The sequence below is a fragment of the Phodopus roborovskii genome, unplaced genomic scaffold (genome assembly GCF_943737965.1).
Source record: "Phodopus roborovskii unplaced genomic scaffold, PHOROB, whole genome shotgun sequence".
In the NCBI taxonomy this organism is placed as follows: Eukaryota; Metazoa; Chordata; class Mammalia; order Rodentia; family Cricetidae; genus Phodopus; species Phodopus roborovskii.
The window spans coordinates 5,837,265-5,849,943 of record NW_026126515.1 but is presented as its reverse complement, the minus strand read 5'-3'; the positions used below and the strand labels follow the sequence as shown (position 1 = coordinate 5,849,943).

The window sequence follows — 12,679 nt, the reverse complement described above, 5'->3', positions numbered from 1 at the left end:
CGTGAGCGCGGCGAGGGGCGGGGCGGAGACCGCTCGGAGGAGGCTGGTGTCCGCGCCAGGGCGGCGCGCGCGGTGAGTGTGCACGAGCCCCGGCGGCGCTCCCGGGGTTGGGGCCGAGCGGGAGGCCGGGAGCGACGGGAGAGGGGCGCGGGTCCGTGGCGTCCCGGCCTCAAGACACGGGCCTCCCGCCTCCGGTGGCTCGCTTCGCAGCGCCTCTCCGACCGCCACGCGCGCATCCGAGCGTGCGGGGTCGGCGGCTCCTCCACGCCTCACCGCGGCCACCGCGGCGGTGCCCGCGCCCCTTGCTCCTGCCTCCGGGGCGCCCGCGCTGCGCGACTCATGCTTCCCTCCCCTCCATCCTGGCTTCGGTCTCGCGGGCTCCGTAGAGGACGGCGCACCCGGGGACGTCCCAGGCCAAACGCTTTCAGGGAGGCAGTTGACTTTTCCGAGGGCGGTGGCTGGGGCGAGGCTGTCAGCCTTCGCGGGTCAGCGCGCTCCGACGCTCCGACACCGGCTCCCTTCCTGGAGCTGCGTGGAGGGGAGGGTCGTCCGCCCCCGCGTCTGCAGTGGCAGGTGCTTGGCTCCAGCCGACTCCCGGGTTCCTGTTAGCTAATATCGCCCGCATCCTCTAGTGACCACAGTCTAGTCCCCTTGTTGCAAGTTGCATAAAGTTGCAAGCTCTTGCCTCGCATCCCGGATCCTGAAAAGGAGTACTCCAGTATTCTAGTTTGTTCAGAGGAGGAGCCCTGTGATTAAGCCTTCATTCAGTGAGAGAGTGACTCATTACAGAAGACAGGTATTGTGGCTGCCAAGGCGGTGGTTAGGAGACTTGTAAGTGAAAGCTCTGTTTTGCATTATCCTCCCTTTCAAATTAACATTTAACGTATTATTTGAAACATCATTTTTAGACACCACCCTTACACACGCACACACTTTTCTAGGGAGGACGTATACTATGCCTTTAACTGTAAGTGAAGTCCCGCCCTGCCTCGCCTCTGGAGGCGTGGCTTTTGTAGTTTGTAAATTTTGCGGTTAGAGTAGGCATGTTAATTTGATAAAGGACCTTGAGAACCTTTTTGAGCCATCTGCTAACATCTGTTTTGACTGTATTTCTGGTGCATTCTCCCCAGTGTGTGACTCACCAATAGACCTAGGGTCAGAATCACCTTACCTTTGAGAAGCAATCTATAAAACACCTTATTGATAGCAAGCAGAAAGGGAGTAGGGCATCTTCTGTAATTAGGTGTATATTTAGATTTCGTTACAAAAAATTGGTTGAAAATAAAAGCCAGTCCCAAATTTACCATTTGAACATAGGCCTACTGATAAACCCGTAAACATAAAATTTTGACTTAAACAACATAGCTTCTTTGTTGTTGTTGTTAACTCTTTTTTTATTTTATGTATGAGTGTTCTGCTTGCAGTTGTGTGTCTGTGTGCCAGGTGCTTGGAATGCCTGTGGAGGCTAGATAAAGATAATGGTAGTTACAGACGGTTGTGAACCAATATGTGGGTGCTGGGAATCAAACCAGAGGCTCCAGGGGCTGGAATTAAAGATGTGTAGCACCATGCCTGGCAAGATTGCTTCTTAATTATATGCATGGTATTCTGTTTTTAATCTTTTTTTTTTTTAAGACAGTGTCTCATATTCAGCTCTGACTGACCTGGAATTTACAATGTAGACCAGGCTAGCCTTGAACTCACAGAGATCTGACTGTATTTGCCTCCACAGTGCTGAAATTAAAGGCATGCACTAACCCACTGGCTAAAGAACATAATGCTTTAAATTACTTTATAATTTATAGTATTTTATCCAGTATAAAATATCTATTTTTGAGATTGTAATAAAATTATATGATGTTACCCTTTCATGCCTGATTTTTTGTTTGTTTGTTTTTTGAGACTGTACTGGAACTAGCTCTTGTAGACCAGGCTGGTCTTGAAGTCACAGAGATCTGCCTGCCTCTGCCTCCTGAGCGCTGGGATTAAAGGTTTGGGCTACCATCACCTGGCTTCATGCCTGTTTTATAAACTTATTTTGTAGATTAAAATGTATGACATGACTATATGTAAAATTTTCAAAGCCTACCTAAATGTATTGGTATTTCACTGCTCTACTTATAAATAAATAAGTCTTTTTAAAAAGTAGAAGAAATGCTTTAAAAAATTGAAATATAACATCCATTTCCCCCTTTCCTTTTTTCCATCCAGCCGAAACTAGTCCCATGTAGCCCACACTGTGCTCCCTCTCTCCCTCTCTCTCTCCTCTGGCTTCTTTCTTTAACTGTTGGTACATATATATTTTTATTGTGTGTGTGTGTACATATGTATTCCCAAATAGATAAGTACAGCCTGCTCAGTCCATATTATGTTACTTGTATGTACATAATTTCAGAGGTATCTAAACAAGACCTGAGCAAGATGACTTGCTAACATGGCAGGGAGGAGCTCACAAACCGCAACCCTACACAAAGAACTGCAGGCAGCTAAGGGGTGCTGAGAGCAGGAGACATAGTCTTCCCCAGGGAAGAGCCCCCCACATGGGTTATTCAGTTCCGTGTCGTCCCACATGAATATACGTGGGCAGTGGTGGTGCACACCTTTAATCCCACCCAGGCCATCGGTTTTGCATGGCAAGTACTCTTACTCACTGAGCCATCTTGCCAGCACCATGACACTAATGTGTTCTGAACCTCCCACATCCTCCACGGAAGAAATGGATGCTGCTATTCAGTCATCATCCACTGACAAGAAGTGCCTGGGAGTAAAGAATATACACTAGGGAGTTCCTGTTCAGAAGCTTACCTGTTATCATTTCTTTCTGGGATTGCTGGTGGGTAGCTTTACAGGGAAATAGTTTGTTTCATGAATTTGCTTTGTTTCATTGTTGGGAACATTAAATGCTTTTAAGACATAAATCATTTAGTATTTTGTTGGCTTGGACTTGTTGACTTTTTATGCATCATTTTCACAGTTCTTGGTTGGCACAGAGATGAAGAGTATCTTGGCTGAATGTTTAAGCAGAAGGGATCATTATGACCCTGGTAAGTAGAGTATCCAGACGTAGGTACCATGTCTGCTAACTTACAGCTGAATATGCTACTCAGATGCTTCTGCCTCTGAGTAGGAGCTGTTTGCTCTATGCCATTCTTGAATTTGACCACCTTTTGCCAAAAGATAATTTTTTTTTCTTTCTCAATGATTATATTACTATCAGGTATGAGTTCAATCCAGGACTGTTTTGTAGCAAAATTAATATTATTCCTAATCTTTTCTCCAGGTATTTTCAAAAGTTTAATCATTAGTGATCTGTGACTTTACTGGATTTTACTTCAGAGATAAATTTAATTTTGATTTCATGCAGCCTTTAGAATCTTGGGTAAATATGTTACTATACAAACTATATCCATTGGGCAGTGGTGACACATGCCTTTAATCCCAGCACTCAGGATGCAGAGGCAGGTAGATCTTTGTGAGCTCAAGACCAGCCTGGTCTACAGAGTGAGTTCCAGGATGGGCTCCAAAGCTACAGAGAAACCCTGTCTCGAAAAACCAAGAATAAAAACAAAAGGGCTGATCTGTGTTTCTGGATATTGTAGAAATGAGTTAGTTTTATCCTACATTTTAAATCACAGGGAATTGGTTATCTCCTTCTATTGTGGTTCCTGGAGATGGAATTCAGATATATGTACGTATAGAATTCTATTAAATGGACATTAGTTTGCATCCTTACAGGAGCACTGTAAGGAATCTTGAAGAGTTAAGACTTAATCTTACCAACTAGGTCAATTAACATTCAGTTTTATTTGTATGTCAGGTGTATTAGGACTGGGATGTAACTTAGTTGGTAGAGTATTTGTCTACCATGCTTTAATACCTGAATTTGATCTCCAGTGTTGCATTGGGTCTAGTAACATCTACCAATAATCCCAGAACTTAAAAAGTAGATGCAGGAAAATCAGAAGTTCAGGGTCACCCTTAGCTACAAGGATAAATGCCACCCTAAGCTACATGATACCTTGTCTCAAAAATATTGTATTCTTATACATATTATTAACTAATTAACTATTCTTTCCAAATATTGTGTTTTTTAAAGATTTATTTATTTATTTATTGTGTATACAGTGTTCTACCTGAATGTATACCTGCAGGCCAGAAGAGGGCACCAGATCTCATTTTAGATGGTTGTGAGCCACCATGTAGTTCCTGGGAATTAAACACAGGACCTCTGGAAGAGTAACCAGTGCTCTTAACCTCTGGGCCATCTCTCCAGCCCCCAAAATATTGTATTTTTTATTAATTATTTATCCAAACACAACCATTAACCTAAACTAAAAGTCAGTTCTTTAAGAAAACTACCCCTGGGTAGGTGTGGTAGTATGTATCTTTTTTAATCTCAACACCAGGGAAACAGGTGGATCTTTATGAGTTCAAGTCCAGTCTGGTTTACATAGTTGAGTCCAGTCTAGCCAAGGCCACATAAAGAGACCCTGTTTCCAAAAGAGAGGGGATAGAGGTTTGGGAAGAAAGAAGGAAAGGAAGGAAAGGAAAGTCTGGGTTTGGGTGTTTGTAGGGTGTGTGTGTGTGTGTGTGTGTGTGTTTGCCATGTGTTTGCATTTGCAACAAAGTCTTGTTGTGCCCAACTTGCCTCAAAGTCAGTATGTAGCCCAGGCAACCTTGAAGCTTTGGTTCTGCTGTTTCAGCCTCCCAGGCGCTGAGATTGCAGCCAGGTTGTTAAAATGACCTTAACAGTTCGAGAACTACTGGAGGACAACAGTGAGTTCTTGTCTGGAAGTAGGTAAAACATTCTGGAAAGGTAGCCTAGTAACCCAAAGTAAAGGACTTAGAAGTTACAGTGTCACGTTCTAGTAATCCTATCATTTAGGAGGTAGGAAGATAAGCAGTTCAAGATTATCTTCAATTACTTATTAAAGTGAAAAATGAAGACAGCCTAGGCTATGTGAGACTCTGCCTCAAAAAATGCACGTGGTAGAGGTCCAATTCCCACAAGTTATCCTCTATCTCCATACTCAGTGATGTGCACATTTATCCCCCTCCACACAGGAGCACAAAATAAAACTGATGGAAATATTCTAAGCCAGGTTCAGTGGCACACACCTGCAATCCCAGCACTCAGGAGGTGGAGGAGGGTGAACCTCTATGAGTTCAAGGACAGCCTGGTCAATAGAGAGAAACCCTATCTCAGATAAATAAAAACAGTTGATGAAAAAGGAAACAAGAACTTAGACTGAAGTTTGTCTTTTATCCTGCATATTAGAGTTAACTTGGGACTTGAGGGCTAGAATTAGTCCATAAATGTGTTTGCTTTAACTTATATTATCTGGTTGATTGATTGGTGGGTGAATTGCTGAGGGGAATAGTGATATTGTTAGGTTTTAAGAGGAATTAGTTGTCACCATTTAAAAACCAGCAAGTTTTATAAATCTGTGCTTTTAGCTTATCCTTTAAAAATGACACTTATTTAGGAGAGGTGGTGGCTGTGGCAGTCAGGAGATAACTTGGGGAGTCATTTCTCTAAGCCTACCACATGGCTTCTGGGGGTCAGACTCAGGTTGTCGGACATGGCAGCATGGACTGAAGTGAGCCTTCTCTCTGGCCTGGCTTATCTTCATAGTCAGATGGGATAGAAATATGGAACCCGTGTTCCATTATTGTGCCACCCGATCAGTGGGAACAGCAAAGAAACTACCCCTTTAGTGAATGTCTTCTCTTCCATTTGCCCAGTCCCTATCATGCCCTATTATTTTACATATAGTTTTACCCATTACATTTCCTTTATGGTCTCTGTATTTGAGTTTGTAACTTCTGCTGTAGATAGGGAGAGATTGATGAACATTTTCATATTTTTATGTATTTATTCAATAAACAGTTCATTAAGCATATATGAGGTTGTTTTGTGCTCAGTAATTAGAATTAAAGACGAGTGAGCCCCAGCAATGACTAGTACACTATTTTAGTGGGAAAATGGTGAAAAGTGTATTTTAGGAAGATGGTAGTATATGGATTTCAAAATAGCAACAATGGTGGCTGATAGACAAGTTCAGGCACTTCAGGTCTGAAGTAATGAGGACTAGAATTTAGTTATCAGCAGAACTAGGAGGAAAGAGGAAGAGATGGAAGGTTGTTGCAAACAAAGACTCGATAAGAATGTTGGAATATAGAGGGCAAGAGAGAGTAAAGTTAAAAACTAAAAAGAATTTGAGTTTCATATTAGGAAAGTTGTGGTTCCACTGAAGAAGAGGGAGAGTAAGAATCTGTTTAATCTTTGTATACATGTGGACAAGCTGGAGGGTACCAGAGAAGTGCCAGTTTGAAGTGTCTCTGATTTTGAGTCATTATCTTGGAGTAAATGCAATTTAATGTTTTGTTGTCTACTGCCATACCACCCGGAACACGCCCGATCTAGTCTGATCTTGGAAGCTAAGCAGGGTCGGGCCTGGTTGGATGGGAGATCACCGGTTGTGGTGGCAATTTAATGTTTTGGTTTTTGGGTTTTTTGTTTGTTTTGTTTTTTCTTTTGGAGACAGGGTTTTACTTTGTAGCCCTGGCTTTCCTAGAACTTGATCTTTAGACCAGGCTGACCTTGAACTCAGAGATCCACCTGCCCCTGCCTTCCAAGTGCTGGATTAAAGGCGTGTGCCACCACCATCTAGCTTGCAATTTAATTTTTAGTTATTTTGTGTGTGTGTGTGTGTGTGTGTGTGTGTGTGTGTGTGTGTGTGTGTCCCTGTCCGTCTGTCTGCCTGTCTCTGTCTGTCAGAGTATATACACATAAATACAGGTGCCTGAAGAGGCTAGGTATGTTAGATTCCTTAGAGTTGGAGTTACAGACAGTTGTGAGCCTCTGGTAAAAAAAAAAAAAAATTCAAATTTGGTTCCTCTGCAAGAACTGCAAAAATTCTTAATTGTTTAATCATCCTTCCAGCTCTTAAGAGTGTGTGTGTGTGTGTGTGTTTTAAAGAAATCCTACTACATCTTAGGATTTTAAGGGATGTTAGAAGTGTTTATAGTCAACAAAGTATAAAAAAGTCTCATTTGAGGACTTAGGGAGATGGTTATGTGTGTGAGCTTCTGATGTGGTGGTGCTTGCTGTGCAAGCTTGAGGACCTGAGTTTGGATCACCAGCAACCACACAAGAAGCCATGCACGGAAGCACATGCCTTTAACCTTAAGTGCTGGGGAGCAGAGACAGGCAGAGCCCAGGGGCTTGCTGGCAGTCATTCCAGCTGTGACAGTGATCTCTGCAGTCAGTGAAAGACTCTGTCTCAATAAAGTAGAAAATGTCATCCTCTTTCCACCTGCACACACACACACACACACACACACACACACACACACACACTGCACTTGTGCAATGAGAGGACATATGTTCCTACAGCCAATTTTAATACTGGGCCATTGATCTTTAGTAATTACTGTTTTGCAGGGCTACAAAAAGGTTACTGAGCCCTGAGAAAGTTTAATTTATAAGTGAGGTACAATAAGAGATTCACAATAATAAATGATAAAAATAGGATAAATACAAGTATGTTTTGATAAGAAGATATTTGAAACGTATAAATGGTTCATTTTTAGAATTTCCCACTAAGTGTTTTCCATCCACAATCAACTGTAGATAACTGAAACTTTGCTAAGCAGAACCGTAATTAAAATTGTTGCTGTAAATGCCTCCCACAGTTGATATGTGTTTATGAGGCAGAGATAGCTGATCACCTCATATTTTTACTATATTTGTTTATTGGGCAGCATAAACCCCTCTCCGATTAATGATATATTCTTATCTAAAAGACATTCTTCATGCATGGCTAAGAAAAGACCTTGTGATTGTGAAGGAGGGAGCGATATCGACAGCTGACTCCGGAAGTTGTTATTGTAGCTCACTCAGTCGGGATTGTTCTGCCCGACTCATTTTGATGTATCACCTGCATGGTTCCATTGTACAGACTGAACCTTATAGACACTAGTGGGCTGCATGTCTAATGCTGTTCTGATGAAAACAAAATATAGAAGGAAGGGATCTGTGTATAAGAAAAAAATTTATATTGTAACCACCAGTGCATCAATTGTAATCCTTTAATGGGAGTTATGTCTCTGTTTGAGGACTGGAGGAACCTGTAGAATTTATGACTCACTGCCCTTCTGATGGGGATCCTCCATGACTAGCATAGTGAGATTTTGGCTGAGACCTTGAGGCTAAGAGCCTCCCCTCCCCACCAGTGTGAGCTGAAGCACCCCACTGGGAGTTTTACTCTTTGGGCACACTCTGTTCCCATGCCCTCAGTTTTGGTGGTGATTTAATAAACATTGATTTTTCATTAAGCCTTTTCATTAGTTTTATTGCCGTTTGGGATGCATTCATTGGTGTTGTGCACGCCTACATTCTTCAGAGCTCCAGGCACTCCAAGGCTCTGAGCCTTGGTGTCAGTCAGGTCCCACCCCAGATGAGACATGCTCACTGCGAGCATTGCTCACCACTGAACTCTCCCACACTTTATGAGAGCCACCTCCTTTTAGCTTGGTGTGGCTTTGGCCATATCTTAAGTTTACTATTCAAAATTGTTACACGAGTTACATTTTAAACTTGCCCCATGCTTAATGTTTAACCCTGTTAAAGACAGCTTTGCTGTGGACACAGAGGAATTGGCAGTAGGCTGTTTTACATGTCACTGTTTCAGAATTTGAGATGGACTCCTCTAGTCTCTTATCCTATTCTAACTTTCAGTTGTGGCTAAATACTGTTAGTTTACCCAAATTAATCAATATTGCTGTTTGCTTAGGGAGTGAATAGAAAGACCTAAATAATAACCTTAGGGTGTTACCATGAAACCATACAAGAAAAACAAGCCTACTGCTTTAAAACTCTGGGTTCGTGCTTCCAGAACTATCCTTTCCCACATTTGGCCTCTATTCTGGAACACTTGTATCTTTTGTATCTTTTCTAGGTATACTTGAGATTCTCAGAATTTCCCATGTGTAACCTCTTCAAGTTAATGCCTTCTTCTGACTCAGGATCTACCTTGGTCTCTCGTGTGTGTGTGTGTGTGTGTGTGTGTGTGTGTGTGTGTGTGTGTGTGTGTGTGTCTGTCTGTCTGTCTGTCTGTCTGTCTGTCTGTCTGTCTCCTGGATATTGAACTAAGGACCTCAGGAAGAGCAATCAGTGCTCTTAACCATTGAGTCATCTCTCCAGCCCCAGCCTCTCTTGCTTTAAGAAGTCTGTCATTCATCACCTACCCCATCATCCCCCTCCCAAGCAGTTGCCTGTTCCTCATCCGCTCCTTAGCGCCTTCACGCATTTCTGCCAGAGAGCTTACCCCAACACATTGTAGCCATTAATTTACCCATCTGTTTTTTTTTAAGTATGTCTCCCCAGTAAAAACTGATGTCATGTGTAGATCTAGACCCTAGTCTGATGCTGATATATTATACACTCAGTTGGAAAACCAATGCCCAGCTTTCTAGAGACCATCCCAGGAATAAAAACTATCATTAACTTTCGCACCATTTATCAAATATAAAAACAACCTAGGGACTGGAGAGATGGCTTAACTCAGAGGTTAAGACCATTTGTTGCTGTTGTAGAGAGTCCAGGTTTGGGTCACAGCACCCATGTAGTAGCTCATGAACATCAGGAACTCCAGTTTCAGGGCACACATGATGCCTTCTGGTCTTTGTGGGCACCCACAAACACATGGCAGACCCAACAAGGTGGGCGCACATAAGTAAAAAAAATATTCAAAAAACAAAAGTCAAGAATTTATTTTATTTTTTGAGACAAGATCTCATCACTTAGCTCATGGTGGCCTTGAACTTGTTATCCCAAGGTGATTTCAGACTTAACAGTTCTCATATCACAGCCTCCTATATGCCAAGGTTGCAGCCCTGTGCTGCCAAGCCTCGCCAGAACTCAGTTCTTAAGAAGCTTCTTCTCACCCTCTCCGTGGAGCAGATGGGAGGGACTGGGGGAACGGGAGTAGAGAAGGGAGGGGGAACTGGGATTGGAATGTAAAAAAATAAATTAATAAAGAAAACACATTATAAATAGCCATCAACACTAGAAATTGATAAATTATATGTATCTGCAGCAACTCAGATGGATCTCAGGGGCTCAGGGGTATTTGTTTGTTTGTTTTTTGGGTCTTTTGAGACAGGGTTTCTCTGTATTGCTTTGGAGCCTGTTGTGAAACTAGCTCTTGTAAACCAGGCTGGACTCAAACTCACAGAGATTCACCTGACTCTGCTTCCCCAGTGCTGGGATTAAAGGCATGAGCCATCAACGCCCCCCCCCCCACTCAGTGGTCTTATTACAAGTAAAAGTGGCATTTCTCTAAATATTCATATAGTACATTTTAACTTATGTAACATCCTCAAAATTATGAAATTGTAGACATGGAAACACTAGTGGTTTTCAGGAGTTAATGTGATGGATAGAGAATATGACTATAAAGGCAGAATATGACATTAAAGGGGATGAAAATCTGGCAACTTGTGTATTGTTAATAAATCTATGCATGGAATTAGTAAAGAATAAAATAAAATAAAATCCTGACTTTGAAAAAAAAGTAATTTAAAAATTGTGAAAATAAGAATAAAGGTATAATATGTAATATATGGCCTATAACATATAATATGTTTCTATGTTGTCAGTTGATTTTTTAAGAGCATAAAGTTAATTCAATGGGAAAAGAATACATCTTCAGCACATGATACTTGAATAATGAAATAAATGTTTGGAGTAAAAAATGAAAGAAAAAAAGAAACAAACAAACATCTTCCCTGCCTGGCAGTCCTGATATGTACCCTTAATCCCAGCATTCAAGAGACAGAGACAGGTGGACCTCTGAGTTTGAGACCAGGTTGGTCTATTCAGTGAGTTTCAAGACAAGCCAGGGCCACACAGAGAAACCCTGTCTCAAAACACCCTTCCTCAAAACAGACAAACAAAGAATCTTCTGTTGGTTGGTATTGTTGGTATTTAGCAATTATAGAAGTAAATGAACCAATCATGTATGCAGAAGAAAGGTGGCGAAGGTAAGGATAAAGACGGGAATGAGTTAGCAAAATGAGTGAGCACAGGGTGACTCATTTGCAAAGCAAGGATTGTTTCAGAAGGGCTGGACAAGGAGCAAAGAGCAAAGGCAATCCACAGTGAACACAAGCACTCATAGCAAACAGGCAGACAGGAGCCGGTGAGTACCCCCGGGCCCTGGGGCTTCTTGCATTGTGGTCTCTCTTATTCTAAAGGGCAAGCAAAATGGGAAGCTCTGGGAAGGCTGGGCAGGTTATAAAGAAACAGTGACACACTCAGGAGGTGAAGGAGAGAGGATCTGAGTTAGAGGCCAGCCTGAGCCACATAGGGAGACCTTATCAGAAAACAAGCCAACCAAAAACCACTTTCGAAAAGCCTGTAACAGGAGATGGGCATACATTACCTGGTACCAAAGGCATAGAGCAATTGAAGGGGCTGTGTCTCAGAGAAGAGAATGAGCAAGAGATTATTGAAGAAAACAATTCTGAAAAGAGTGGGCTTAAATATATTATATTCTCCCCTGTCTGTAAAAGGAACCAAACATCCGTCCTCATTATTTTGAGTAACATGCAAAATGGACAAAATGAAACCTCTGTGTAATCTACACATTTGGAAAAGTAGTCTGTCCTGGACAGCTAGGAATAATGTTCTCCAGTGTGGGGTGATTAATTCTTTGGAAAGAAGTCAAGGTCCTATACTGTGCTGAATGGTTCAGACCTATGTCGGAGCTAGTAGGTCTGCCTTTATCCCTTCAGGGGATCCAGCACCTACTGCGTATTATCACTGTTGTAGCAATAAACACATCAGAAGCACAACTTGAAAACCCCTGTAGGTGGGTAGCTCTCATGAAAGAAGGACTGATGTGGAGAAGGGAGGGACATGGAAATAGAAGGAGACTGGGTGAGGGGAGGAGAAAATCACTGAAGAAAAATAGAGAAAGAATGAACATGTGGCCAGCTGAGCTGCATTTTTTTTTTTTTTTAAAGGAGGACAGGGAGGATTTCACTGAGAACGTGACATGTGAGTAGAGACTATTAAAAAGTGAATGAGCAAGCTGTGCAAGCTGGTCTTGTGAAATGCAGTGCCCTTTGTGAAGCCCATCTAATACCATTCAAAATGCCCAGTCTTAAAGAAAAAGGAGATTGCAAGCAGTGTTAAAAGGAAGGTGCTGGGGGCAAAGGGCATCTCGTGCGAGGTCTTGCTCTCTTGTAAACCCTTTGCTTAACTTTCTTCTTACACAAGTATGACTCTGCAGTTTCTCATTCCATGAAAACAGATACTTAGCATGTGTTTTCCCCCTTTTAATCTCTTCTGGAAGAAAACAAATGTTTGCTGGAGAGGTTTATGGAAACCATGGTAATACAGAAAATCTGAGTGACCCTGGAAGGAGTTTAGTGACAGATTGAGAATGGCAGTGCCTGTGCCTTTCAGTGGTGCTGGGTAGCGGTGCTGATTGTGTGTGTTGGGTGAGTACTTGCATGACAGAGAGGGATCCTATGGGTCCGGAATTACAGGCTGTTATAAAGTACCCTACTATGTGAGTGCTGGGGTCCTCCCTCTGTAAGAGCAGTGCATGCTCTTGTACGCCATCTCTCCAGCCCTGCTACTGAGGGTTTTCATCGCAGATCTCAA

General features: G+C 42.4%; 1 protein-coding gene across 2 annotated transcripts in view; it reads left to right on the top strand.

Annotated features, from left to right (window-relative positions):
* Positions 1 to 8: 8 nt before the first annotated feature.
* Entpd5 (ectonucleoside triphosphate diphosphohydrolase 5 (inactive)) overlaps positions 9 to 12,679 on the top strand; it is a 31,171-nt gene continuing 18,500 nt past the window's right edge. Inside the window, exons 1-2 of one of the 2 annotated variants that reach the window (XM_051196327.1) lie at positions 9 to 72; positions 2,975 to 3,044. In XM_051196327.1, coding sequence (XP_051052284.1) covers positions 3,036 to 3,044 — 9 coding nt within the window. In that variant the 5' untranslated portion in view covers positions 9 to 72; positions 2,975 to 3,035. The remainder of the gene's footprint in view (positions 73 to 2,974; positions 3,045 to 12,679) is intronic. The other variant, XM_051196326.1, reaches the window with a different exon arrangement.